This window comes from Vitis riparia, chromosome 18 (genome assembly GCF_004353265.1).
Source record: "Vitis riparia cultivar Riparia Gloire de Montpellier isolate 1030 chromosome 18, EGFV_Vit.rip_1.0, whole genome shotgun sequence".
Lineage (NCBI taxonomy): Eukaryota > Viridiplantae > Streptophyta > Magnoliopsida > Vitales > Vitaceae > Vitis > Vitis riparia.
In genome coordinates this window covers 29,639,679-29,667,262 of record NC_048448.1, presented here as the reverse complement: position 1 = coordinate 29,667,262, position 27,584 = coordinate 29,639,679, and the positions used below count along the sequence as shown (strand labels likewise).

The 27,584-nt window shown below is 33.4% G+C and overlaps 2 protein-coding genes across 11 annotated transcripts; one reads left to right on the top strand and one right to left on the bottom strand.

The window, feature by feature from the left end:
• The first annotated feature begins 5,270 nt into the window (after positions 1 to 5,270).
• Positions 5,271 to 11,963, top strand: LOC117905667 (NAD(P)H-quinone oxidoreductase subunit T, chloroplastic). Its single transcript, XM_034818551.1, has 3 exons — positions 5,271 to 5,427; positions 8,403 to 8,769; positions 11,431 to 11,963. The coding sequence occupies exons 1-3, from the start codon at positions 5,271 to 5,273 to the stop codon at positions 11,852 to 11,854; spliced, it is 948 nt and encodes a 315-aa protein (XP_034674442.1). The 3' UTR covers positions 11,855 to 11,963.
• Positions 8,202 to 22,924, bottom strand: LOC117906675 (pentatricopeptide repeat-containing protein At5g55840). 10 transcript variants are annotated; one of them, XM_034819813.1, is made up of 9 exons: positions 22,693 to 22,924; positions 19,228 to 22,607; positions 18,747 to 18,809; positions 17,344 to 17,547; positions 15,541 to 17,234; positions 14,863 to 15,139; positions 13,921 to 14,735; positions 8,988 to 9,088; positions 8,202 to 8,780 (listed from the first exon to the last, which is right to left on the bottom strand). In XM_034819813.1, exons 1-2 carry the CDS (start codon positions 22,856 to 22,858, stop codon positions 19,345 to 19,347), a joined length of 3,429 nt encoding a protein of 1,142 aa, XP_034675704.1. In that variant the 5' UTR covers positions 22,859 to 22,924; the 3' UTR covers positions 8,202 to 8,780; positions 8,988 to 9,088; positions 13,921 to 14,735; positions 14,863 to 15,139; positions 15,541 to 17,234; positions 17,344 to 17,547; positions 18,747 to 18,809; positions 19,228 to 19,344. The 10 variants fall into 10 exon arrangements, with proteins under 10 accessions (XP_034675704.1, XP_034675703.1, XP_034675698.1 ...); XM_034819812.1 differs by having other exon boundaries at positions 13,921 to 14,685; XM_034819807.1 differs by having other exon boundaries at positions 13,921 to 15,139; positions 15,541 to 15,709; positions 15,845 to 17,234.
• Between the last annotated feature and the right edge of the window lie 4,660 nt (positions 22,925 to 27,584).

Sequence of the window (27,584 nt, the reverse complement as noted above, 5' to 3'; positions counted from 1 at the left end):
GGCACGGGACTACCCCAAGATGAAAGCCTTAAATGCCATGATTGAGGAGAAAGAAATGATGGCCATAGTTTAATGATTGCGCACATTGAGGCATTATCTACTGGGGTCTCACTTCATGGTGAAAACTAATGATGTTGCCACTAGATACTACCAGACGTAGAAGAAGCTAAGTCCTAAACAAGCTAAATGGCAAGACTTTCTGGTAGAGTTCAATTGCACACTAAAGTATAAGTCAGGAAGTGCTAATCATGTGGTCAACGCACTAAGTTGCAAGGTAGAGCTAGTTTCCATTATGAGCCAATGAGACATGGTGGATCTTCTAAAATAAGGACTGCAACATGTTCTAGTGGCTAAGAGTCTCATTGTCTTAGCCTAGGAAGGAAAGACTAAGCAGTTTTGGGTGGATGACAACCTACTTTACACTAAGGGGAGATGGCTCTACATGCCTAAAAGGGAGAACATAAGGAAGAACCTGATCAAGGAGTATCATGACACCAAGTAGGTTGGGCACCTTGGACAACGATGAATGAGGGCACTACTCGAGTCGGCTTACTACTGGCCTCAGATACAAGACAAAGTTAAGGCTTCTGTGAGGACTTGTCTTATGTGCCAACAAGACAAAGTGGAGCAGCAATAGCCTAGAGGCTTGTTAGAGCCACTACCCATAGCGAAGCGTCCATAGGAAAGTGTTAGTGTGGACTTCTTCATTGGGCTACCTGATTCGAAGGGCTATGACTCGATCATAGTAGTAGTAGACAGGTTCTCTAAGTACACTACCTTCATAGTAACCCTAATAGACTACACCGCGGAATAGACGACAAGGCCATTCTTGAAGCATGTGGTTAAGTACTGGGGGTTGCTTAAGTACATCAGCAGTGATTGTGATATGCGCTTCACTGGGAAGTTTTGGATAGATCTTTTTAAACTTATGGGATTGGAGCTTCACTTTTCTACAAGCTTTCACCCACAAACGGATGGGCAAACTGAGCGGACGAATGTTTTTCTAGAGCTATACTTAAGGCGTTTCGTGAGTACCAACCAAAAGATTTAGGCTAAGTTGTTAGATGTGGCCTAGTTCTCATACAACTTACAAAGAAGTGAGGTGACCAACAAAAGCCCATTTGAGCTAGCCACGGGGTAGCAACCATTGACTCCTCACACACTAGCGATAGGCTATACGGGGAGAAGTTTAGGGCTTTCAAGTTCACTAAGGGGTGGCACAAGTCGATATAGCACTCTCATACTTGAATAAGGTTGTTAGGAAGATGAAGAAGTGTGCTAATAAGAAGCAACGCCACATGAAGTACTAGGTCGGGGACATAGTGCTTGTCAAACTCTTTCCTCAACAATTCAACTCACTAAGGTCGATCCATAAAGGCCTTGTGAGGATGTATGAAGGTCTATTCCCAATACTTAGGAAAGTTGGCAAGGTGTCCTACAAAGTTGAGTTGCCATTAAGGTTAAAGATTCATCATGTCTTCCACATGAGTTACTTGAAACCATATCACAAAGATAGGGATAATCCAAGCCGAAGGTTGTTTAAGCGGGCACCTACAACAGTTGTGACCTCTTTTGATAAGGAGATAGAGTACATCATCGTAAATCGAGTCATAAAAAGACAAGGTGTGTCTCATACAACGAAGTACTTGGTGAAATGGAATGGACTACCAGAGAACGAGGTTAGCTTGGAGCCAGTAGACGCGCTATGGTAGTTCCAAGAGCAAATCAAGTGGTTTTGGGAGAAAGGCGCAATGAGGACGTTTGTGGCTTAAGTGGGGAAAGTGTCAAAAGATGTTTCAAATGACTCTTCTCATGGGCTTATATAGAGGCCAAGAAGCTTTTGGAGACTCTACACTTAGTTGGTAGGAAAAGTGTGGAAGATTCTAGAGATGGTTAGAAACACTCACACTTCTCTACACTAAGGTGGAAGGCATTCTAGAGAGTTCCAAAAGTGTCTTGTATATGCTTGTACATAGGCTTGCACATAGACTTGTGTAGGATGTTCTAGAATATTCATGATTTGTAGGGAACCTTCTAAGGTTCTAGAGACTTCCTAAGGTGTCTATAAATAAGTGAGACCCTCATTTGGCTAAGGCACCAAGCAAGTGAGCTTCCTAAGCACTTATAAAGCATCCTTGATAGTAATAAAAGCTTTCATTCATTAAGTATTGCCTACTATGCCTTCTAAAGCTTCTAAGTCACGTGCATCTTAGCCTAGCAAGCCAAGTATCGAGAGTAAGGCTGACTTAGCAAGATCAAGTGTCTTGACTTGTCCAAGTGTCGCACAAGTTTAGGAAAAGACTAAGTTTGTGACATTATGGTAAGTAGTCATAATGTTAAGGATCATTTGTGTGATATCAAATAAACTAGTTAGAAAATATATAATGAATTAAATGTGCTTTAGATTTACATATTTGGGTCCAATAAATAGTAGATAAAACCTATAAGAAGTAAACATAACCAAAATCCAAGTAGGCTCTATGAAGTCAACAAGGAGAATATACATGAAAAGGTCTTGTGTCTCACCAAAGAGACTCACATGAATATTCTGGAGCTTAGAACAAGTCAATGCCTAAAACTCAACAAAAGTATTCTTGGTAAAAGAACGAAGATGTAATGATGGACAAATGGAATGAGTGGAGAGTAGAATAGTTTGCATACACTGTTAGAATAGAGCCCCTAAAAACAACAACATAATGTAACATTTGAATTTCATAATACATAATATTAGTTTTCTTTTTCTATTATAGTTGCATTATGGTATTAAAAAATTTCAAGCGTTATTACTTGTATTGTATGTGAATTGAGTGCATTAGAAGTTGCATGAAAGATTCAAGTCATAGGATCCTTACAAGTTGATGAGTTTATTCACAACTAGTTCATAAATTTAGACAATCCATTAGAAGTTTTATTGCACTACCTCCTAATTAGTGTGATAACTTGTCTTGGTTATCGAGATAACTTTTCCATGGATAGTGTATTAGTGTATGGTTATACATTGAATAAGATCTATAGAGAGTCTTGATTAAGTAGTTATTGGGTTGTAACGACAACTCTAAGCTACTATGTTGCATGAGTTCTTAAACTTGAGAAAATATTGTGCTAATGCTAAGGTCATCAATAACTTTGACCTACAAGTTGAATCCTAGAGTGATCATATTGTTGGGATTTGATATCCTTTTGGCTTTGGGATGCATGCATATAAAATCTTAAGTGTAGTGGAAGCAATAAAAACAAAAACTTTAGCTCTATAGGTTGTGTTAGGAATCATCCCTAAATTTCTTTTTATAGAAAAGATCTCAAATCTTCCACTGAATAGCTTTTTCTTAGTTCCATGGCCTTGTGTAAAGCAACTACACACCTTGAGAGGATAAAGAGAAGGCGGCTAGGTATCTAGAAGACTACTAGTCTTTTTAGTTAAAGTGTAACCCTAAAACCCATAGGCTATGATTGGTTAGCCAGATATAGCATGGGATAGGATATACCATATCCTATCCTATGTTTGGTTAGTGATGGGATAAGATAAGTTATCCCATCACTTATCCTATCCTATGTTTAACTAAATATGGTATAGGAAAAGTGGTGGGATATATTATCCACCATTTATTTTTCATCCCTTTCATATGAGATATGTTAATCCTATGGTAAGATATGAGATATACATATCTCATGCATTAAAAAAAATTTATTTATTTTTTAATATATTCATTTTATAAAAAAATTATAAATTAAATTTAGGATTAAAAAAGAAAAAACTAAAAAAAAATATTTATAAAATAATATTAATACATGATATATAAATTATTTTTATATATTAAATATCATAAAATAAAATAAAAATATTTGTAAAGTTTAAATATTTTAATGATAAATATTGTTAAACATAAATGAAATTTTTATTCATTTCATAAATTAAATTAAATATAATATAATATAGCATATCTTATTCAATATGTTATTTTAAAATATTATATTCATAGAATATGTATATTCAAGGATATCAAATCCCATTGGAAATCATATCTTTGGATATATATATCTTATCCAATAGGATATGATATCTTAGAATATACAAATCATATCCTATCATATTCTATCAACCAAACGTAGTCATAGGGTTTATATAAACTCTCATATGACTTAAGTGACTTTAACCCAACTTGGACATGACTATCTAGCCCACCAAGTCTTAATTAATTAATTAACTCTAATGGACTCTAATTAATTAATTAATCTAGAAACTAAAAAAATAATTAATCATAAAATTTTGTGCAATCTTGTACTTTTATCAAAGCACCTTTATGCACATAAATTATTAATTTTCTAAAACTCCTCAAAACCTTTGCACTAGCAAAGAATATGAGCTTAAGTAAGGACTAGTTAGGACCTATAAGAAAATATTAACTTTCTCAAAATTTAATTGTGAAGTTGACTCAACATTGTACTAAAGAGAGTCAAGGACACTTTAATATTCCATGTCATTACATCAAGAGAATAATTGATTAAATCTAATTTAATCAATTTCTTTGATTCATGACTTGCTATCCATCAAAAATGAAAATATTAGTTTCAATGTATATATATTGGCCATTTGGTTTTACAGATATATTAAGAAATATTGACAGAAATTTTATAAAAAATAAAATCGGTGGAATGAAAATTGATTAAAATTCATAAAAATATTAAGAAAAACTCTACAAAAAAATGATTAAATAAGCAAGAATGCACATATTGAAGTTATTTTGTAAGTGTAATTAATATATGTATAATATAATTTGTGATATATTGATTACTACTCAAAAAGTGCTATTTCATAGCTTGTAATAAACTCTTTTAAACACTTTTGAGTAGTAGTTATCACCTTTTAACCCAATTAACATATTAAAGACCCTTGCAATCAATTCTAATCAAATTGTGTTAAGTTTTGGTGTTTTGATAGCTTTTTTATCACCAAAGCAATCCGAGATTGAGGAGAATTCTTTGGAAATCCATGGCAAAGATGTCCGGACAGGGCGTCCGACACACCTTTGGAGGGCGGCGGAACGTGGGTTGTGACAGGCTTTCGGAATGAAGTAACAAGGCTTGCTCGCTTTAGTCAATGTTTTCCATCCGGACAACATATCCGGATAGGATATGCTATCGTCCGGGTGTGATGTTCACGAGTGTCGTGTGCTTCTCCCTGAGGGAGTCCGGATAGGCGCATGTTCTCCTGGGGAATCCGGATGGAGTTGATCCGGATAGGCTTGCGGCGCGGGATATCTCACATCCGGATGGAAGAAGAGGCGTTTCAACTTCCCCGGATAGGCATGTCCGGATCCTCTATAGCGTTCACCCGGAGAGCATCCACGGCCGACATTTCAGATTACCCGGATTTTGCACAGTGCCGCGGTGTTCTCCTGAAGCTTCCCAATATTTGCCACCGACCAAGTTAGATTTTTCTCTCAAGATATTTTGTGTAAATTTCTATTTTCTCCTTGTAATCAATCAAAGATATTATTGGGATATTTCTTAGAAAATATCTTCTCTATATATATCTTTGATCCAATGTAAATATAGATAATATATGACAGATATATGAAATCAACGAACAGAGCACTTGTTCTGTTTCTTCTTCATATTTTTGTTTTCTCGTTAGTTTTCTTTCTAGCCAATCAAACTCTGAGGATTTTTCCTCAGAGGATGAGAGGCTAGGCTCTTCGTCTCTTGGAGTGAAGAAAGCCGGGTAAGTTTCCTCATGCATAAATTGGAAGTTTTGTTGTTTTAGTTTTTAATGAAGAGAAAGTGTGACCCGTTAATGGTTTTTATCTTTTTAGTTAACTTAAAACGCCTTTAACTCACCTGGGCCAACACTTGATAAGGCAAGTGATCTCCATCCATTGAGATGCACTTATTTATCTCTTGCGAGCCTTTGGGAGGTGGTTTAGAGGTAGGATTTTCTAGAATAGTCAACACTTGGTAAGCTTTTGGACTCCAAGGAGACATCCATTAGTTATCTCTTGCGAGCTTTTGACGGGTAATCCAAAGTTAAAGATCACCTTGAATGGTAAACGCTAGGTGAGAAGCACGAGCCATTGCAAGTTGCATCAGTGAGAGGGATTTAGTGTTTGAACCCATTAAGGGGAAGCATCTGTACTACACCGGTTAGAGAATTAACTATATGTTAATTCTCTAATGCGAGGAAAAGAAACAAGTGACCGGAACTCCGTTTTTGTATGAGGAATTTAAGCCTAGTGATCTAAACTCCAAGAAACACTTTTCTTTGTAAGAAAAATCAGTTACTATTTTTGGTTAGTTTAAAACCAAACCTTTTTCATTTAAACATCTTTATGTTTTCTTTGAAAGCTAACTTTGAAATGAAAAGGCACCAATTCAGCTCTTGAATTAATATCAATTGTGAAGTGAAAACTCATCCCAGTGAACGACCTTAGAGCCACTATGCTATGCTAGCTAAGGCTATCCTAGTACATGGTGTAATAGGTTATAAATTTTGTTGATTACTCCCTTCTGAGGACCACAATCAAGGGACACCAGCTGGACACGAATCAAATGGCACCACTGTCAAGGACCATTGAGAGGACATGAATCAGCTGAGACACCAATTGGGAACGAATCATATATTCAACAACAATATCACATGTGTTGGTAAGAAATATGAATATTGTGAATATACATGCAACACTAATCTACATTAGATATTTGATTTCATTAAATTTTGATAAAAAAAAATATTGATAAGATAGAAATTAATTAAAACTCATAGAAATATTGGAAAAAAAAAAATCAAATAAAATAAAATAAAATAAATATTATATAAATTAAAATTGTTTTGTTGAAAAAATGATATATGTAGATATAATTTATAGTAAAATTGTTCTACAATAACATGTTGAATTTAAAAACAAATAAAATCTTGAAACGGTAATGTATTTTGTTTGAATAAATTCAAGGATATAAAAGAAATGATGACACTTAATGTATAAGTATTTTTCATTTTAAAATATTGATAATTTCATATATAAGTTTACATATATACACACACCTTCATTGCTTGAGGTCTTGCGTGCAATTCCAACTCTTCACTTCAATTTATTTCATTTTCTTAAGATAGAAAATGCATCCCACATCGAGTGGCTATAAGACTCGAATAATTGATTTTTAAAAAATAATAATAGTTTAAAAATAATAATTTTTAGTAATATTTTTATTAAAATGAATTTTAAAATAAATAAAGTTTAACCTTTTTAACACATATATGAATCAAGCTTTTCATTATATGCACATATTTAGTACTCAATTATGGAGATTGTATTCCATAATATATTGATTTAATCTATAATTAATTGGATTAATGTTTTGAATTCCAAATTATTCTTAAAAATTAAAAGATTCATAAAAAAAATTAAATTATTAATTTATGTCTTACTTAATTTAGAATCTATTTACCTCATAAGAAAATTCATAAAATATGGTTGTGTATGGGAGAAACGGTAAAGTCAAGCCTCATAAAGTATCAGTTTTACTTTATTATTTTTGTAGTGATTAGATCTTTTTTTTTTTTTAATTTCAAGTTATTTTTTAAAATTATTAAACTAAATAATAAATTTAATACAAAGTGTCCCTTAATTTGAAGTTGATTTCTTTAGTGAGAAAATATAAAAGTATAATTATGTGTAGAAGATAAATAATAGAGTCATTATGGACTAATTTGTATCCCTTAACTTCTGAAATTAATTTGGTCACAATTTGAGTTTCAAATTGTTTATAAAAATTAATAGACTTGTTTATAAAAATAATAATAATAATTTCCAAAAGTGAAAGGAAAAACAATAAAATTAAATAAACAAAAATATATGAAAAATAAAAAATAAAATACATTTGAACTCATAAACTTTTTACCGGCTTCTCCAAATTAATTTCTCTTTTTTCATTCTTTTAAAGAAAGAATGGAAAAAAATAAATAAAAACTAATAAATTTTTAATTAATTATAATCATCACAAAATATAAGATAAAGGGAAATTGAATTTAATTCTATTGTTTTCCATTTTTTGATAGTCTGTTCCTTGATACAAAACAATTGAGCTTGAAGGCTGTTTGGTTGGAGTGGAAATTTCACTTATTTTCATTCCTTATTTTTTTCACACCATCTAGCATTAGAATAAAGTAAAAAATAATAAAATAAAATAAAATTTCAAAATTAAAATACTGAGAACTTGGCAGCAATACCATTTTGGTATGAAAATTTTCTATTTCATTGCAGAAAGAAATTGAAAGAAAAAAATATTCAGAATTTTGATGAGCACGTCAATTTTCATGGGGAAACAAACAAATCCCTCTCCTGTTCTCTGAATTTCAGCCACAAAAACAAGAGGTAGTGTATCCTTCTCTCCTTTCAACATGTAAGCCCACCACCACACCATTTGCTTTCACTCCCATGGCTTCCACAGCTGCACCCCCACCTTCATTCTCCCTCCTTTCAAAACCCAGAATACCACAAACCAACTCAGATCAGTAACACCTAGCAGAAGAAGAAGAAGAAGCAGCAGCAGCCAGGGTGGTTTTTGGGTTTTAGCAGCAGCCCAGGACTCGAAAAACCCCAGGCAGAGAGCCCCACCAGGAGTTGACACGAGAATCCACTGGGACAACCCAGATGAAGGGTGGATTGGAGGAAGCAGTTCAAAGCCAAAGCTGAATGGAGAAGAGGAGGAGAAGAACCTGTTGGGTGAAGAGTTTTCTGATTTGCTCGATGACTCATCTGATTCTCATTACCAGTAAGTGTTTCCTGTGACATATATCAACTAGGATCAATTTTCAGAATCTTGAAGTTCTTCAGTAAAGAAATTCTTTGGCTCGGCCAGAGCTATGACTACACAAATTGACATAGCCTTCAATGACTTCCTATATCTTCACACATAAGATTATGTATCAAGACAGGCTACAGTCGGTTAATTTATTAAATTTCTACTAAAATTTGATAACTTCAACTTACCTGATGATAGTTCCAAAAGCTACATGTCAAGGCATTGATAGCATCAATTCCTTCATTCGAGCCCATATAGTCCAAATAAGTTTGTCACAAAGCTTCATATTCTGCAACAACAATGGAAGTGTTATCCACAAAATTTGTATCATACACACACCAAATATCATTTCTAATGACCCAACAATCAATTCTAAAATCTCTTGATTCAAGTTTGATTCCACCAAAAATAAAGCTTATAATCTCCAATATTATAAATTTATCAAATTCATATGCAAATAAGTCTATCAAACATAATAAAATATCTACATACAACAGCAGGTACAAGAGTTAGAAATACAAAACTTAATGAGGTTGAAATTTTCAACCTCTTTATCAAGGATCTGAATAGTGGAATCAGGAATGGATACAGAACAATTATACAATAAAGGTATCCTAAAAAGGTATAGCAAGAAGAGTAATTGTACATCTTTCAACCAATCTCTTTGAAGCATTTTTCTGAATAGAAGACTAGTGTGAATATTTTTAAAATTCTGCACTTGAGTTTAATAACCAAAGTGATTTGTGTTCAAGCTTCATACTAGATAAGTTTATTAGAGTTCATCAACCTTCATGTCAAAAATACTTGAATCTGATCATTGGTAAGATGAAGAAACATAAAGCAAGAGATTTTTTCTGAATAACTTGAGTGATTTCTTCATTTTTGGTTATGAAGAAATTCAAGTGAAATAAGAAAGTTCTTCTCAATGTTAATTTCGATTATAGAAAATCTTAGAAAGGAGATTAAGAAGGCAATAGTTGGTAAATCATAATAAATCGATCAAATTAGTATAAACTAAAGATATTCAAAGACAGATTAGAGTCATCAAAACTACATCTATCAAATAAATAAATAATTGTATCAGCTAAAGAATTTAAAATAGCTAAGAAAGAAATGAATCCAAAACATACAAATGGAGTTTATGGATTCGGTGACAGTCTACTAGGAACAAGGGTAATAGGGTGCAAGTGGCTTTTAAGTAATAGCTTAAATTGAAGGATCGTGGACTAAATGGATATTTAATGGAATTCTTGTGGCATTTATTTCCAGGCTGAATTTAAATTTATTCTAATTAAATATCATGACAATGGGAAGCTCGTAGAAGATATGAAAACAGAATAATTTGTGGTGACTCGTACATGAGAATCAAGTAATTAGATCTTATTATCAGTTACAAAACTTCTTCCATGGAGATAAAGGATCAATCTAGTGATGGTAAATGAAGTTGATCATCCATGTAAAGAATGAAGAAACAACATCACTATTGGTGATATAGATATGTTTCAGGATCAAGCTCTGAAATTAGCAATCTACCTAGGTTTGTTTCTTGGGCAAGAAACACACCCATATTGTAAAACAGATCATGGTAGCAAGATACAAGAATAGAATGTTTCATGGAAATAATAAAACTAAACAATGCTAAACACAGAAATCAATAAGTTTAGGGGGTAGCAAGACCACTATTTCTTCATCAAAGATTGAATTAGAAGTTTCAAAAGAACCCTCATACATTATATATGGAGCCTAGTGATGAGTAAAGTATCAGTGACAACCATAAATAGAAGGAGATTGTAGCTAATGCTATGACCACAGGATTAACTCTGGAGAGTTTAAATGGCATGTAGATGCATTGAGAAACAAGCATGTAACTGTTGCACATGTATACTGTACATTCATGCTCCTCCTCTTGTGGCTGCTCAACTATAAGGACTGGAATGATTACTATTCAAGAGAAATGCATTTCTATTTTCCTTGAACAATAAGATATGCAAATTCTTTAAAAAAATAAAAATAAAAAAAATGGTATAAAACAAAGGTTTAAATCAGGTCATTTGGTTTACCAAAATCCAGAGAATAGAAATGTTCTCAGTGAGAGAGATATCTAGTATGTTCTCGTGGTTTTTGTCTTCCCAGTCCAAAGACAAGCAAATCACTACTTTTAATGGGTTCTTTTGCTTGTGCTTTTCAAAGTTTTGGTGAATGGATTAAAGGTTCTGATGTTTTTCGCTCAAATCATTGTCATCACTCGAGCCAAGCAACATGGCTCCACATATGGTTTACATGTCGCTTTACATAATTCTTCTTGAAAATGGTTCCCCAATTAGTTTGTGATGGAAGATAAAACATCTAGTCTAAAGGTTGCAGATTCTGGAATTTTTCACTCCTAAGAATTGGATTTCATCCTCAATGTTTTGGTGGAAGGTTTCATCTACATGTAAAATTTAATAGGAAAAAAAGTCATTGTGTAGGATATGCCCTAAAAAGGCCATATAGAGATTGTTCTGTACTCACCTCTTGAAGCCATTTTTTCTTCAAGAAGTTTCTGTACTCGCTGTTGATTTCTAATCTCTTTGAAGAACACTTAAGCTGGTAAAATCTGGTGTTTTACTAAACCCAGTAGGAAATGATCAGGTTCTTAGGAATATCTGCACAAGCTGATCTGGAAGAGATTAAAGCTGCTTACCGGCGTTTATCGAAAGAGTACCATCCAGACACAACTTCACTTCCACTAAAAGCAGCATCTGACAAGTTCTTAAAACTAAGAGAAGTTTACGACGTTTTGTGTGATGAAGAGAGACGCAGGTTTTACGACTGGACACTTGCTCAAGAGGCTGCAAGCCGCAAAGCAGAGAAGATGAAAATGAAGTTAGAGGATCCTTACCAGAAAGATGTCCAGAACTGGGAATCCATTCCAGACATGGTAGACCGTCTAGGTGGAAGGAACATGGAGTTGAGTGATCAAGCAATCACAGCCCTCACCTTTGATATATTAATCATTATTTTTGCAATTTGTTGTATAATTTATGTGCTTGTCTTCAAGGAACCAAATTACTAGGTGGATACTTGTCCCTTAGCTGATGAGCACATGATACTACAGTAGGTCTATACAAGCTTGTACAGCTAATATTCATGAATATTGAACAATAATTTTTTATGATTTTATATGCTTTGTCCATCATTAATTGTAATAGTTTGCTGACTAAAAAATTTAAACTGTACATCTGACTGGACCATACATATGGTCCATCCTAAGAAATTCCTACATCAAATATCAGTAACCATAAAAGAAGAGCTTTCAATACTCATTTAATAAATCTTCTGACCACACTTCAATGAATCTTATCTTTTCTATCTTATTTACTCTTATAATTGTTTTGATAGGTAAAGTAAGCAAATATATTAAAAGCGCTTCGAAAAGGCACACAAAGTAAACAAATAGTGTCAGAAGGCAAGCAAAAGGAAAAGAGAAACAACAAACCACAACCAAATACACAAACATCGCTCTAAAGGCCTAGAAAGACATAAAGATCCCAGGCGACCTTTCATGCTTGCAAACCAAATCCACTTAGTGCAATCTTCTTTACTTTTATGGTATAATACACATTATGTCTACACCACATTTTTATGCTCATTATAGGTGTGTATTTGAAGAATATGGTAAAAAATTTCCTTGTTTACACAATTGATGAAGTTACCATGTGATTTTTTTCTTTTCCTCTCCTTCAAATAATTCTCTTTTTCTATGTAAAATCATAGAGGTAATTAGGTTTATAAAAATGTGTATCTTTCATCCATAATGCATATTTAATTCAAATCATCATTTTATCCCTTCTTATTGTCCCTCTTTCTGTCCAACATTCCTATTCTCCAAAAGGTTAGAACTATAACAATAAAATAATCAAATTTGTACTATATAAATCAAAAAATCATTACTCCAATTTTCTTCTTTACCATTGAAAATAGTAAAGTCATGCTATTAAATATATCATCTTTTTTACTGATTGAGAATGAAACTAATTTTGATTCATCATCATATTTCTTCAACTAATATTCAAAGTATAACAACGCAAAAAGACCCATGGAGAATGAAAATAAAGGTTCTACATGCCTTGAATGATGCATATCAAATTAATAACATATCTCTATGATGGTGTGAGCAAACCTATACTCAGATTTTCTGATAATGTATTCGCCTGTTTTGATCTTCAATAACTAAAATATGAAAAAGAAAAATGGAATCTTCAAATAACAAGGCATATTGTTTATTTTTCACTATTTTGATAAGGAAGGCTAAGAGACAATATTTTCATGTCATGTTTAGGCACATGCAATAGCGAAACTTCCAATTTAGCCACTGCATTAAGCAATGCCAAGATTCCACTTGGTCGTCTCATAAAATATTAGTTATAAGGTTTTAAACTGCTAAGAACATGAATTTATGGGTAGGAAAATCCAAAACTTTTTAGTGGCCAAAAATACTCCTAAACTTTTGGACTTCATTTGAGTTTTGAAAGTAGGGCAAAGGAAAAAAAAAAAAAAAAAAAGAGGAAAAAACATGGGAAAAAAAATAAAAATTGCTACTCTTGTTCAGTTGTGATATAAACCAGGCAGGAAAAAGCTACAATGAAATTAAATAGAAATTTACATAATCTTAAATCTTTTTTATTTCAACATGAAAAAAGTAAGAAAGGATGGAAAAAATTCTGTTAGAATCAAACTTATATCTTGTTCCTCCATTTTTTCTTTCTTCTTTTTACTGTTTCTTACCCTTTTCTTTCGCTGTTTCCAGAAATACATAATCTTAAAGAAACTTTTGTAAAAACACTATCTTAACATAGCAGTTGCCTAGTATTGTTTATTCAAACTGCTTATAAAAACTTGGATAAAATAGATGATAGTTTCAGGGAAGAGTTATAAAATACTGCACTTACAGCAAACCTATTTATTTTCTGTTTAAAAAAACAAAGACAGGCGAAACATAAGTCTCACCATGTCCAGGAGTATCAAGTTGATTGGATTCTGGGAATTTTTGCATTTCCATATCTCATCTTAATATAACTTTGTCTGCATATAAGTACATAATAAGACATATCATTTAAATAATTTGAGGGTGAAAGTTACCTTAAGCAAGACCAGCAGATTGTTCAGATGGGTTGCTCAAGTCCACCTTGTTCCATCAACCTCTGTTTCAATTTTGACCTCAGTAGCAGAGGTCCATCTACCGTCACGGTAGTTAATTCATACCATATTTGTGGCCTTTGTAGCAGGTATTCCAATAGATTTTTAAGAGGACTCTGCAGGAATCTTCCTGTAGCCTTTCAATCACATACTAATCCATCATGTATCTTATTTCAGGAACTTGTGCACATTCATTAGAAGATGATCCAAGATCGGCACCAGAACCCTTTTCAATTTCCATTTTCTGTTTTTCCCCTTTATAAAATGACAATGGTCCTCCCTCCAAATGATTCCAACTGACAAATAGCATCTGTAGCTTTCATGAAAACTACAATCTGTCAAGAGATAGTAGGCTCAAGTTGAATCATGTCCAGCATGCAAACTTCCACTCGGTATAATCTTCGAGTCTATGGTGTTTGAAATGTCTGATGATCATCAAGTAAATGCCCAATAATGGCAGGTGGCAGTGTTTTATCCAGGGAAGAGGAAACTTCTTAGAAGACTAAAAGTAGTCACGCTTCCATTTTCAGGGAATTCCAAGAGCATGTGTTTCATCCAGCCAGCACATTTAAGTGTATAATAGCCTGCTTAACCATATCCGGGATATGCTGTCTTGTCAAGTCGCAAACAACAACACCTGACAACATTCTTCAACAGCCATGTCCCCAGAAGATTTGCCAATGTTTTTTTAAGGCAAGGCCAGGTTCCCTGCCATGGGCATCCAAGACAGGAAAATACTAAGGATCACGGGAATGATACTGCATGTGATAGGCAATACAAGTGAATACACCCCACCACCAAATCTAAATAATAAAACATGAATGATGATGCAAAGAAATCTTATCAAAAACATATAAATACAAGCACAGTGCACAAAGCTTTCACCAGTAACTGGTGGTATTAAGCAGCCAATGCTTCAGAATAACAAGGCTGTATGTCATCCAACTCATTAGAAGTATCAGCAACTAGTAGAGTACTTTTCCTACTACCATTTGAAGTTTCATGTGGTTGCTTCAAGCCATTTTCAGTGAGAAACTTCTACTTTCAGGCATGAAATGGCATCATCTAAATCCTCCAAGTCTCTGAACAATGAAGCAACTAGAATGATGTAATTCAAAAGCTTCTGTGTCCAGCAGTGCTGATCAAATGCAAATGCTACGGTCTGTGTCAGATAGAAGAGATGGTACACATCACATTTCACACATAGTGCAACTTGACAATGATAAAACAAAAACAGAGACAAGATAATAGATTCTCAATAAATACAGCAGACCAATTTGAAATATTACTAATAAAAAAATTAATATCATATGCTTATCAGATGTTACAAAGACAATACAGATTCCTGACAAGATCAATCTTGACAAAAAGCAACCAACAGTAACAGACAGAATTTGAATTTCATCAGGAACTGCACCTTCATAGGTCAATAGTGGCACCAATTCATTGATGAGTTTAGGCTCACCATAGAAAAATATGACCAACTCATTGATCACTGCTTGCTAGAATGAGAACTACAAAAGCATAAAATTGAATGCTCATTGGATAAAGAGTTGAAAGCACCTGCAAAGCACAATTAGTCAAAGGAGAATCTTGAAGTATTGGAGACTTGACTCGCTAACTCATTGAAAAGCTCAAGATCATCTCTTCATGAACATTCATGCTAGGAAACTGAATAACTTGTTAGCCTTGGGCCTGCTGCTCTGTAATTGGTGGTCCATTTGATAATTCACTGCATGGAAAACAAAATGGAGCATGCAACCCAACTTATAAGCACTTGGATCAGACCCATTCTATGAACACCACATCCAATTAATCCTAGCCCTTATTCCTTTTTTGCACCCAACCTGAAGCAGAACTAAATTACCTTGAAGTCACAGAAGCATCTCATAGGGAGTACTTTCCAGTTGATTGATTGAATAAAGCTGCAAATGTTTGCAGACAAGCCTCAATCATATCCAAATTGGTGCAAGCCAGTAGACAGACTGAAAGATTTCCCTTTTTTTATATATAGGTAAAATCAATATCGTATTGAATAAGAAGAAAGGATGCCCAATAGGCATCCTGAGGCATACAGGAAATATACAGCTATCGCCTAATAGTAGAATCTACAAAAAGAGGGGTTACAAAAAATACCACCCACCCTCATCTAGAGCCCAACCAATAAAAAAAGAGACACTTTATCTATACATGACATAGTCTAAGACCAAAAAGTACAAACAAAGGAATTTTTCAGCCTTTGTACCAACAGCTCCTCATTATCAAAGGCAAAGTCTGTTCCTTTCCTTCCAAATTATCCAAAAAATACACAAAGGGGCTACCTTCCAAGCCTTTTTGCATTTCTTCCCCACAAATGAGTAATACCAACTAAAAAGAGTCTCTCTAACTAACAAGGGTAAGAGCAAAAAGTAACTGCCACAGCACCTTAGCCTTAACGCAATGAAGTAGAATGTGGTCAATGGTCTCTTCTTCGACATGGCAAAGAAACCATCCATTCGTTAGAGATCATCCCTTCCTTTTCACCTGATCCAATGTTAAGGCCTTTCCCCATGCTGCTTCCAAGCGAAAAAACCTGCCTTGGAAGGAACTCACAGGCTCCAAATGATACTCCTCAGAAAAGGGACTGCATCATCTGGCTCCAAAGCATCATAGAGAGACTTAACAGAAAACTTTTCATTCTTTAACACTGTCCAAAGCACCTTATCTTCCAAATCAGGGGGCACCCTCTTCTCTTGTATTCTTGAACAGAACCTTTCCACAATATCCACCTCCTAATCATTAAAAGGCCTAGAGAAACTCAGATTCCAATTGCCATCCTCGATCTTAAGAGTCCCATACATCCGCCACCTGCACCTCTTTTGAAACCACAAGAGCAAATAAAAGAGGGGAAAGAAAGACACAAGGCCTTGTCGCCACACCTCTTATCCTTCTAAAAACTCACCCTTTTGCCATTACCCACTTCAAAAGCAATTCTATTACCCAAGGTATTCCATTATTTCCTTATAGCTTTCCAAAGGCCACCTCATACCCCTCTCTCACTTCACAAGAGCTCCATCCCCCTTCTTCTACCCCACACTTCCCACTAATAGCTTGTTTTCAAAGAGTCCCCCTTTCATCCGCAAAGCGCCAACACCATTTACAAAGAAGAGCCTTATTAAGCCAGTAGATATTGAAAGATGCTGCAGCACTTACATGAGAACCGAAAGTTTGAAACTTTATGGGGGAGAAGAAGAAAAGAGAATATATATATTATAGACCTAGAACAAGGAAAAAAATACGAAAAGAAGTAAAAATTTTGAAAACTTACACAACTAGCATAAACTACAAAATGCATGATGAAAATATTCTTAAAGAGAAGGCAAATACCTAATATGTATAATAGAAATGCTTGCCACTGCAGCTATACATGGTTGTTCTTATAACATAAATAATGTGAAGAACAGCATCTTGGAAGTGAGGATCAGATTGCAAAAGGTCATTCTGAACCTGCAAATCCTGCCTTAACATCATGTGGTTCCCAAAGCATGAATTAAAATCATTAGAAAGATCAACCCATTGAAGGAAATCTCCCTGCACAAACACGAAATGAGCATTAATTGATATTCATCACAGCAAACATAAAATTCATTGAGAAAAAACTACATAAGGACTTAATCGAACTGCTAAAACCTATGTCACATAGGTCCGGTATGAGTGTCGAATGCAGGTGTCCATCTGGGTGTCTGATCCTTTGCAAATCAAATTTTAGGATACAGGGACCAGACTAAAAACGATGCAAAATACAAACACAGGTGCTAGCTAGGATATAGCCTAATAAAAGAAAAATCAATTAAAAATAAATTAGAAGTAAAGATATCCTATTTAGAAGCTCCCAATTTTTCCCTCTAATCCCTTTTTTTCCTTTTAACCCAAAATATTCTTATAAAAATTTACTTTTCAACTAACCCATCTTTTTCTCTAATGTGATATTGTTACTAAGAAAGTTGAAAGAATAAAAGGATAGCAATGAAAAAATCAAACAGCCACACCCAAAGTAAAAGAGGAGCGTCCAACAGGATCCCATACCAACACCCACATCATATCTTGTCAACAATGAGTGAAATTGAAGGATCTGGATATCAAAGCCTAAAACTATTGATGAAGTATCTAATTTAGGAGGTTGAGACAACAAAGGAAAACTAGCCATTTTATTTGTAGGAATTTTAGATTCCAAAAGGTCATGTTAAGACTCTAGCATCTAACCCAGATAAACAAACAGCAAGAGACACGCCATGAATAGGTAAATGAAGTAGAGAAATCAAACAATTGTATATGCAAATGCTCTTATATTAATTGGCAAGCACTTCAAACCCTTTTCACTCTAGGCTTCTTCAATGTGAAGGGCAAGTGATTCACTTGAATAAAAAATTGATGCAATGGAACATGTCAGAACCTATATATGGAGAAAAGAATTTGCTTACATTTCCTCAGCTCCATCAGTTTGTAAACAGTTTGGAATATGACAGAAGGGGATTCATTTTTTTTTTTTATTGGTAAATATTTTGTTCCCATTGGGGACTTGAACTTGGAACCTCCCACAAACCCTCCCATCCCTTTACCACTTGAGCCAGGCCTCACTTGCCTGGCATAGTTGAGGAAAGTTTCTCAATTTTCAGAAACTAAATTAATAGTACACGACCTAAATTTTTGTTTTCTCTTTATCCAGGTTTTCTGAGCAAACAAACAGATAACAAAGAAATTTAAAAAAACAATTACAATATTTGACATACATGATGCTACACTAAGGAGTAACTGTAGTAATAGTCCATTCAGTTGTTGTGGGATAGAAGCACCTGCCAGAGAAATAGTTGAAATAATGTCAAAAAAGTGCAAAACCACATAAGAAAACAAGGGAAGAGAAAAGTACATCTAAGAACAAAAGAAATGAATGTACTTGGCACATATTTATGTCAGAAACACTGAAAACTAATGCCCGGAATACTGGAACTTTATTTTAGTTAGTATATCATGATAAGAGTCCAGAGCACAAAGGCTGAAATGAGTCCTGCCTCACAACAGATGAGAATCCACTCCTGGAATCAAATCCAGAGTTTTGTGGTTCTCACAATATCCACACATTAACACAGAAAACCAGATCCCAAATGCAAGTTTCACCAGAAAGTCTAATATAATACAACAACAACAACCAAAAAAAGGTAGAAGGAACTAAAGAAAGCACACGATAAAATGTCCAAGCTGTTATAGACATACCAAGCCAAGGGCACAACTGTTAAGTACTTGGAAGGCCCATCTCAGCATCATTAGATAGTAGGCTTCCAGAGGAACAACCTATATTTTGCATCCCCAAAACCATATCATGTGGCCCAGCTAATTTGTCCTGTTATTGACACTATTTCTTCTTTTGAACCTTATATAATTTAATTTTCCCATGGCAACCGTCAATTCCTCGTCCAAATGTTGGGTGCTACCACCCCAAGATATCAATCCCCGCTCCTGTAGATCAGTCAAAAGCTTTTCACCCTGAATAACATTATTTTCAGCAGAAATGGCATCAACAAGAACAGCATAGGTGGTAATATTCGGACAAAGATCCCTATGTCTCATTTCCTCGTATAGCTCAAATGCAGCTGCAGAATCCCCATTAGCACACATGCCCATAATGAGAACATTGTAAGCAACAACATCAAGCTTCAGACCACAAAGCTCCATTACACCCTTCAACTTTAAAGCCTCTGCAATCTTAGCATCTCTACAGAATCTATGCATTAAAGTTGTGAATGTGGCAATAGTGGGAAGAAGTCGCATCCTAAGCATATGATCCAAAACAAGCATTGCATCTTCAGTCTTTCCACAGTGCAGAAGCCCTCTAACCATAGCACTCTCAGCTACTTCATGGGAGCCAAAACCAAGTGCTTCCATCTCATCTTTTAGTTTGAATGCTCCTTGTATATCTCCAACTCTACACATGCCATTAATCAAAGTAATATATTGGGCGTGTTTTGGAATAACACCATTTTCCAACATTTCATGTAAAACCACAGTAGATTCTCGGAAAGCAGATTTTTTATTGAGTCCATTAAAAATGTGGTTGTAGGTATCTCGATCAGGAAAAACCCCCAAGGTATTCATAAAATTGAACAGATCAAAGGCCTTTCTTATCTTTCCACTCTCACTATACTTATTGATAAGTATATTAAATGTAAACTGATCAGCTAAAGTACCTTCCATTATCATCTTTCCCAAAAGCTTAACCCCAAGGTCCGGTATACCTGACTTTGAAAGTCCAAGAATGAGAGAATGGAATGTCAACTTATCAGGGAAAATACCCTCCCTCATCATGGTACTGTATAATGTTAAGTACCTTAACAAAGCCTGTTTTTTTGAAAACCCATGCAAAAGAATATTATAAGTAGCCAGATTAGGACACACACCCCACCACCTCATTGTGGAGAAAAAATTATTTGCCTTCATCATTTGACCTCTTCTTGAGCAACTGTCTATAATTGCATTGAATGCAACTGTATCAGGGCATGTACCTTTCTTCATCATCTCTTCAAAGAAATAGAAAGCAGCCTTTGCATGGCCTGCCTTGGAAAGACCGTCAACCAAACATGTGTACATAACATGGTTAGGAAACAAGGTTCCCCTTCCCATGGCTGTTCCAAATAGACAAACTGCAGTAACTGCCTTGCCCTTCCTACATAACCCAGACAAAAGACTAGAGTATGTGTAGCTATCAGGCAGCACATTATTCTGGACCATCTTATCAAAGAGGGCCACTGCCTCATGCAAATTGCCTGATTTACATGTCTCAGCTAGTAATGTATTGTACATAACAGAGTCTACAGCACCAGGAATGTAATGGAGTCTATTCAAGAACTTTTTTGCTTCCACCAAATTTCCCCCCTTGCATAATCCTTTTAGTAGACTTCCATATGTGAAAAAACTTGGATACTGACCACATTTGATCATGTCATCAAAGAAGGAAAAAGCATTTAAAGGATCCCCAATACTGCCATAGCCATTTATAATACAGTCATAAGTGATGGAGTTAGGAACTAGGCCAATCCTACTCATATGACAAAGAAATTTTTCTGCCTCCCCTAACTTTCCATCTCTACAGAGAGAAGAAACCAACACATTACACGTGAAATGGTCAGCACCATGGCCATTGCAGTTCATGACAGCATAAACTTTCATTGCTTCTGTAACATTTCCATGCTGGCAAAAATTGTAAATTAAGGTTGAGTATATGATCTTGTTCAGTACAAGCCCAGATCTATACATCCTACAAATTATCTCTTTAGCACTCTTTATGTTTCCCACTCTGCAAAATCCATTTATGAGTGATGAATATGTGATAACATCAGGCTTTACTCCATCCTTGTACATGTTACCCACCAACTGTACAGCTTCATCAAGCATCCCATTTTTGCATAGCCCATCAATCAACACTGTATAAGCAATATGACCAACAACCATATCATTCACCCTCATCCTCTCCAGAAGTCTTTTTGCCAACTCAAACTTTTCATGTTTGCATAACCCATTCAAAAGAGTCCCATAGGTAACTTCATTAAGTCTGAGTCCAGCTGCTTCCATATGATCTAAAAGCCTCAGAGCTTCCTCAAAATCACCCACATGACAATGGCCACCAATCAAAGCATTATAAGTAACACAGTTTGGTGAAAGATCAAACTTTGACATCTCATTAAAAACTTGAGCAGCAACTCCAATCTTTCCCTCTTTAACAAACCCATTAATAAGAGTATTATATGTGACTTCATTTGGGGATATCATCTCCTTCCTCATCTTTTTCAACAATAAATAAGCTTTTGCACTCCTGTGGTTTGTACACAAATTATCGATAAACACATTATACGTACAGACATCAGCTTCAATACCTTTACAAATCATATAATCAATCAACTCAATAGCCGCTTTATGCCTTCCCTTCTTGCAATACCAATTGAGCAAAGTATTATAAGTAACTATGGTGGGCACGAAACCATTCTCTTCCATCTGTTTCAAGAGATTGCCAGCTTTCTTAAGCTTCCCTTCAACACATAAACCATTTATCAGTATATTAAAAGTACCAACATTTGGGCAAATTCCCTTATCCGACATTTCCCTAAACAATGACCAAACCAATTCTGTCCTCTTGTCCTTCACCATTGAAGCTAGGATCATGTTACAAGTATATACCGAAGGCTTAAATCCGACAAGACCCACCAATTCAAATGTCTCCACGGCATAATCAATCATACACTCTTTTAAATAAACCCGAATTAGAAGGTCAAAAACTGAAGGAATTGAATTGCAAAGTGGGTATGTGTCCATGAGGGCACCAAAAATGGATTTTGAGCCAATACCCATTTGGCATAAATGTCTCAAAATTGATTTGGCAGAGTCATACATTCTTGCTTTAACAAGTATATGGGCAGTGAGACAATACATATGAGTGAGGTGTTTGAGTTCCAAACCAGGTTGTTTGATGACCCACTTGAGAAATTTCAAAGCTAGCCTTCCATGAACTGGCCTAAGTTGCTTCAACCCATATGCCATGTGATTCAGAGACTCCCAACGGTCAATTGTGAGAATTGTATAGATGCTGCTCTCCACATCTGAACCTGTTCCCAAAATATTAAAAATTTTAGAAAGAGAAAGGGCCCGATAGAGTAGAAAGAAAGCAACGAAAAAGCGAGAAAAGCAAACCAGATGTTTGAGTAGTATTCCAAGCTCTGCTCTTAGCATCATCACCACCCAATCGTTCTTTTACGTATTCAGAAAAACCCAGATGAGAGAATGCTCTGAGTTTCAAGAGTTTGTGAGAAAGCAGAGATATTTTTTGTCCAGTCGAAGAACTCAAACACCAAGACATCCCTGGCTGCTCTTCATACAAAACCCCTGTTTCAGGAACAAAAGAACCAACAGAAAAACAAGTCTTTTGTGGGTTAAACACGAAGCCTGGAACACAAAATGATAATTTTTATTATTATTATTATTATTATTATTATTATTATTATTATTATTTAGGATCACATTTCTAGGTTTTTTTCTTTTGAAAAAAAAATATATATATATATATATATAAAACCTAATATCATTAACTTCGATAGCCGGATATGAAAGTAAAATTCAAATTAAGAAATAATCAGTATATTTGTGGTTAATATAAATCTAACTTGAAATAAAATTATAGTCATTATAATCAATATCATTGTGGTTAGTACAAGAATTAAAAAATATTTGATACTTCATATATTAAACTAACTCCAATTCTATTCATTCAATCAAGTTTAACTATTTTAACTCGGATACTTTCTCCAAATTTATTTTAATTTTATTTTTGTAAATTGATAAGATTAAATTTAGAGTACATTTGATAGTGATTTTAAGAAGTATTTCTAATTTTTTTATTTTTAAAAAATAAAAAATTTTAAATGTTTAAAAAACTAAAAACACTTCCTAAAATCACTACTAAACGCACTCTTAATTTATTAGGTTAATCAAATTGTCTCATTCATAATCTATAAAAATAGATTTGTTTATCTTTTTAAAAAAAATAAAAAATATAAGATACAATTATAGTTTGATAATTTTCTTTAAAATAAAAATAAAATAAAATAAATATTATTATATAAGATAATACAAATTATAAATGTTATAAAAGTATTACGTTAAGAGGGTTAGGCTTGGATTCCTCCAAAACTTTGTCCGAATCCAATTTGAATTAAGTTTGCTGGAAAAAAAATAATTTAAATTTAATATCAATATTAAAAATGAATTAAAAATAAATAAATGGTTAACTATTTTATGAAAGAATATTAATATGTTATAATAGAATGGGGCAAAAAGAAAAAAGCAGAAAAAAAAAAAAGAGAAGTTGATAATCTTATTTAAAATATCCTACTTATTCAAAACAAGACGAATTCAAAAATACAAATCTTGAGACATTCTATAATAAAAATAAGTATTATATATATATTTGTAATTTCATGTCTTGTGGTGACTTTTTTTTCTCCTAGCTTTATATTTAAAAAAAAAAGAACTCAATTTAATTTTTGTGATGAAACATTAAATTGTGCTAAATATTATTGGAGTCATCAATCATGTAGAGATACCATAAGATAAAATAGTTGGAGAAGCATGCAATCAAATTAGAGGTTGGTTGGGTTTGGGTTTAGGTTGATCATTTTTTAATTTGGTTAAGGTCAAATTATCCATCAGTCTAACCAACCCACCTAAGTTGTAGCTCTATCCAAAATCATAAAATTGGAAACGAACTTGATAGAGTCATATTAGAAACTTTAAGCCTATTCAAAATAAGAATAATTATGTACTAAAAAAATTTATAGTTCTCTAAATCCTTACTTACATTAAAAGAAATACATTTATGGTGTTCTTAAGTTAAAATTTAATTAGAGTTTTAATAAAATAATAATTTATTAATTCATGGTTGTTTATTTATAAAATAAGCGTAAAATAATTCATTTTTTAGTAGGATATGTGCCCTTATTTGACTACTTATAATATTGGAAAGGGTTTTGCTACAATATTGAAAGGCAATTTCCATAAATATCGAAAAATGTCACCAATCAACTAGTATCATATGTACAACTCAAATCCATACAAATAAACACTAAAGAAGATTGTATAAATGGTTTAAACAAAATGCAAATAGTATATAATAAGGTGCTAGCATAATAATAATAATGCATTTCTCTCTGATTTAGAGATGTAAACTTTTCAACAACCTTCAAATATTTGTCAATGTTCAACTATTAGGAGATTTAATATTTGTTTAGGCCTTGAGTGCATGTATCTAAGATTCTAAGCATAAAAAAAATGATAAAAATAAATAAATAAATAAAACGAAACTTTATCCTCAAGGTGTATGGGAAACTTACCTTGGGTTTGATTACCCCCAAACCCAATTCCTTTCACACAAGAAATATTGAAACTTGTCAATTTTCAACCCAATGGCTCATTTTTTGGACCTTGGCATATGTGTAAAGTGACCATACACCTTGCAAATATTAAAAAAAAAATAATAATAATAAAATGGTTAGGTATTTAGAAGACAAATAATCTAATAAATTAAAGTTCAACCCTAAAACTTACAAGGTTCATATTAACTCTTCCGTGGGCTTAAGTAACTTTACCTAAATTTGGTTTGGGTTACTTATTCTAACTCACTGGGTACTAATTAATTAATATGCTTTAATGGGATCTAATAAACTAATTTGCTCAATCTAAAAAAAAATAAAATTAATTAATAATAAAATTCTAAGGATTTAATTATAAATTAACTAGTCTAATCTAAAAAAACAAAAATTAATTAATCATTAAATCTTGTACAACTTTATGCTTTTATCAAAACATCCTTATGCACATAAACAATTAATTTTTCATAAATCCTCAAAAGCTTTGTGTCAACAAAGAATAAGAGCTCAAGTAGGGACCATTGAAACCACAAAAATATTAGCTCATTTAGAATCCAGTTTTAAAATTAGCTCAATATTCCATTAAAGAGAGTCAACTGTACTCTGGTATCTTATGTCATTACATCAAGATAATAATTGATTAAATCTAATTTAGTCAATTTGTTTGGTTCATAACCTATTATCCATTACATGCAAACTCCCCATGAGTCAGTATATTTAATCTAACAAGGTAGATGCTATCAACTTTTCAAGATTACTTCTATAATTCTTGAGTCTCAAATCTTCATATCATGTGATCAATTGATATACTCTATCTCACTAAATACCTATGTCAACTTCTATTTTAGGAATTACTATAATGCCACAAATTTCATGACCACAAGTCCTTTAGGTCACCTAAAGGGAAATATTGTCTCAAAGCCATAATATCATGGTGTCTATATTGAGAATACCTATTGTTACCTATCTTAATTAACAATGATCCAACTCATGGGGAATATGTGATCACCTTAGAGTCTCACTTATAGGTCAAAGACACTAAAGATCTTAACATTATAATATATTAACTTTAAAAGTTCATGCAATATAGTAGCTTAGTGAAATTATGACCACTTGAGAGTCAAAGTCATGATACACCGTAAGTCATGTCCAATATATAACCATACATACTAGTGTACCCACCATGAGAAACTTATCTTAATGACCATGAAAAGTTATTATTTCAATTTCAAGGTAATGTAATACAATCTCAAATAGATTGTCTAAGTCCATGAATTGATTGTGAATAACTCATCAATTTGTAAGGAATCATGACTTCAAGTTTTCGTGCAACTCCTAATGCATCCAAGTCATATAAAATGCAAATGATTTAGGTTTGAACGCTCAAATAAATATTAGTGCAAATAAGGATAGAATACTGGAAACAAAAATCATAATTAATAAAATCTTACTTTGTCATATCATGTCACTCTTTTAAGGGCTTTATCCTAACAAATCAATAATCCAATGGTTTCTAAGGCTACTATGCATTTTGTTATGCTAAATTCATAAGTGCTTAATCACTTTAATACCTCTCAACTCTAGCCAACAAAATGGTAGGTAACCCATCTCTCAATCACTAGTCATAAAGGGTCATTAAGAATCTTACTATCTACATCTACAACACCATGATGTTGGAGGTTATTATTCATATCATCTTTATCATCAATGTTTGATGGATCTTGGTTGAAAGAATAGTAAAAGATGTTGGTTGTTGTGAAAAGTATTAAAGATAGTTCCAACAACTTAAAGTGTGGACATCCTGTGGAGTTTTTTGTTTTTTTTTTTTTGTTTTTTTTTTCATTTGCATGTGCCACAAGAAAAACAAAATACCAATAGAAAAGAAAATTATTAACCTTAGTATCTTGGTTGGGGAAAATATTTGAAGGAAATAATGATTAGTTTGAAAATATTTTTATCTTAATATAATTTAGACAAGTTTCCTCTAGAGCATATACTGTGTTACTTTCAATATCCTAACCAAATCCAACATGTTTTACAAGGTTAAAGAACTCACAATGCTTTACATGTAGTCTTTTAAACTTTTGTTTTAATTATTTCATAATAAAATTTCATTTTGCTCTAGTATTTATATCTATTAACATCTTATTCCAAGTTTAGCAATTAAACATATCATTCTCCATGTTACTTTTATTAATTTTCATAATCATTATGTCAATAAATATGTGTTTTATTTTACCATTCCACATTATCCCCAACATTTATTACTTCAATTATCATATATACATATACGACTTTTTTGAGTATAGGCAATAGGTAAGGTGTCATGCTCCAAAACCCATTCCAAGGACATGACGGTCATTTCATACCTCAAACCTAAAAACTCCAAGTAGAAACTGTTAGTTTTTTTTCCTATAATGTGTGGCCATATATAATTACATTTGTGTAAATATTATTTAAGGGTATCTATTGATAGGTAGATAAATCAATTGATTGGGCATCCAAGAGTCTTATGTATAGAAGACTCAAATTAAAAATGGGGAGTTAGAAAATTTAATTTATATGAATGTAGTGTTACAACTTTTGTAACCCCATCATTATGAAATTTATTTGGTACATTATGTTTATGAGTAATGGAGGAAAATGGAAAAGTATAACCTA

Coding starts and splice junctions, on each gene's coding strand:
- LOC117905667 (XM_034818551.1), top strand. CDS start 5,271: ATGGAAGAAGAGGCGTTTCAACTTCCCCGGATAGGCATGTCCGGATCC. Junction 5,428..8,402: donor CAATATTTGCCACCGACCAA/GTTAGATTTTTC, acceptor TCAACATGTAAG/CCCACCACCACACCATTTGC. Junction 8,770..11,430: donor TCATCTGATTCTCATTACCA/GTAAGTGTTTCC, acceptor GGAAATGATCAG/GTTCTTAGGAATATCTGCAC.
- LOC117906675 (XM_034819806.1), bottom strand. CDS start 22,858: ATGTCTTGGTGTTTGAGTTCTTCGACTGGACAAAAAATATCTCTGCTT. Junction 22,608..22,692: donor GAATACTACTCAAACATCTG/GTTTGCTTTTCT, acceptor TTTTGGGAACAG/GTTCAGATGTGGAGAGCAGC.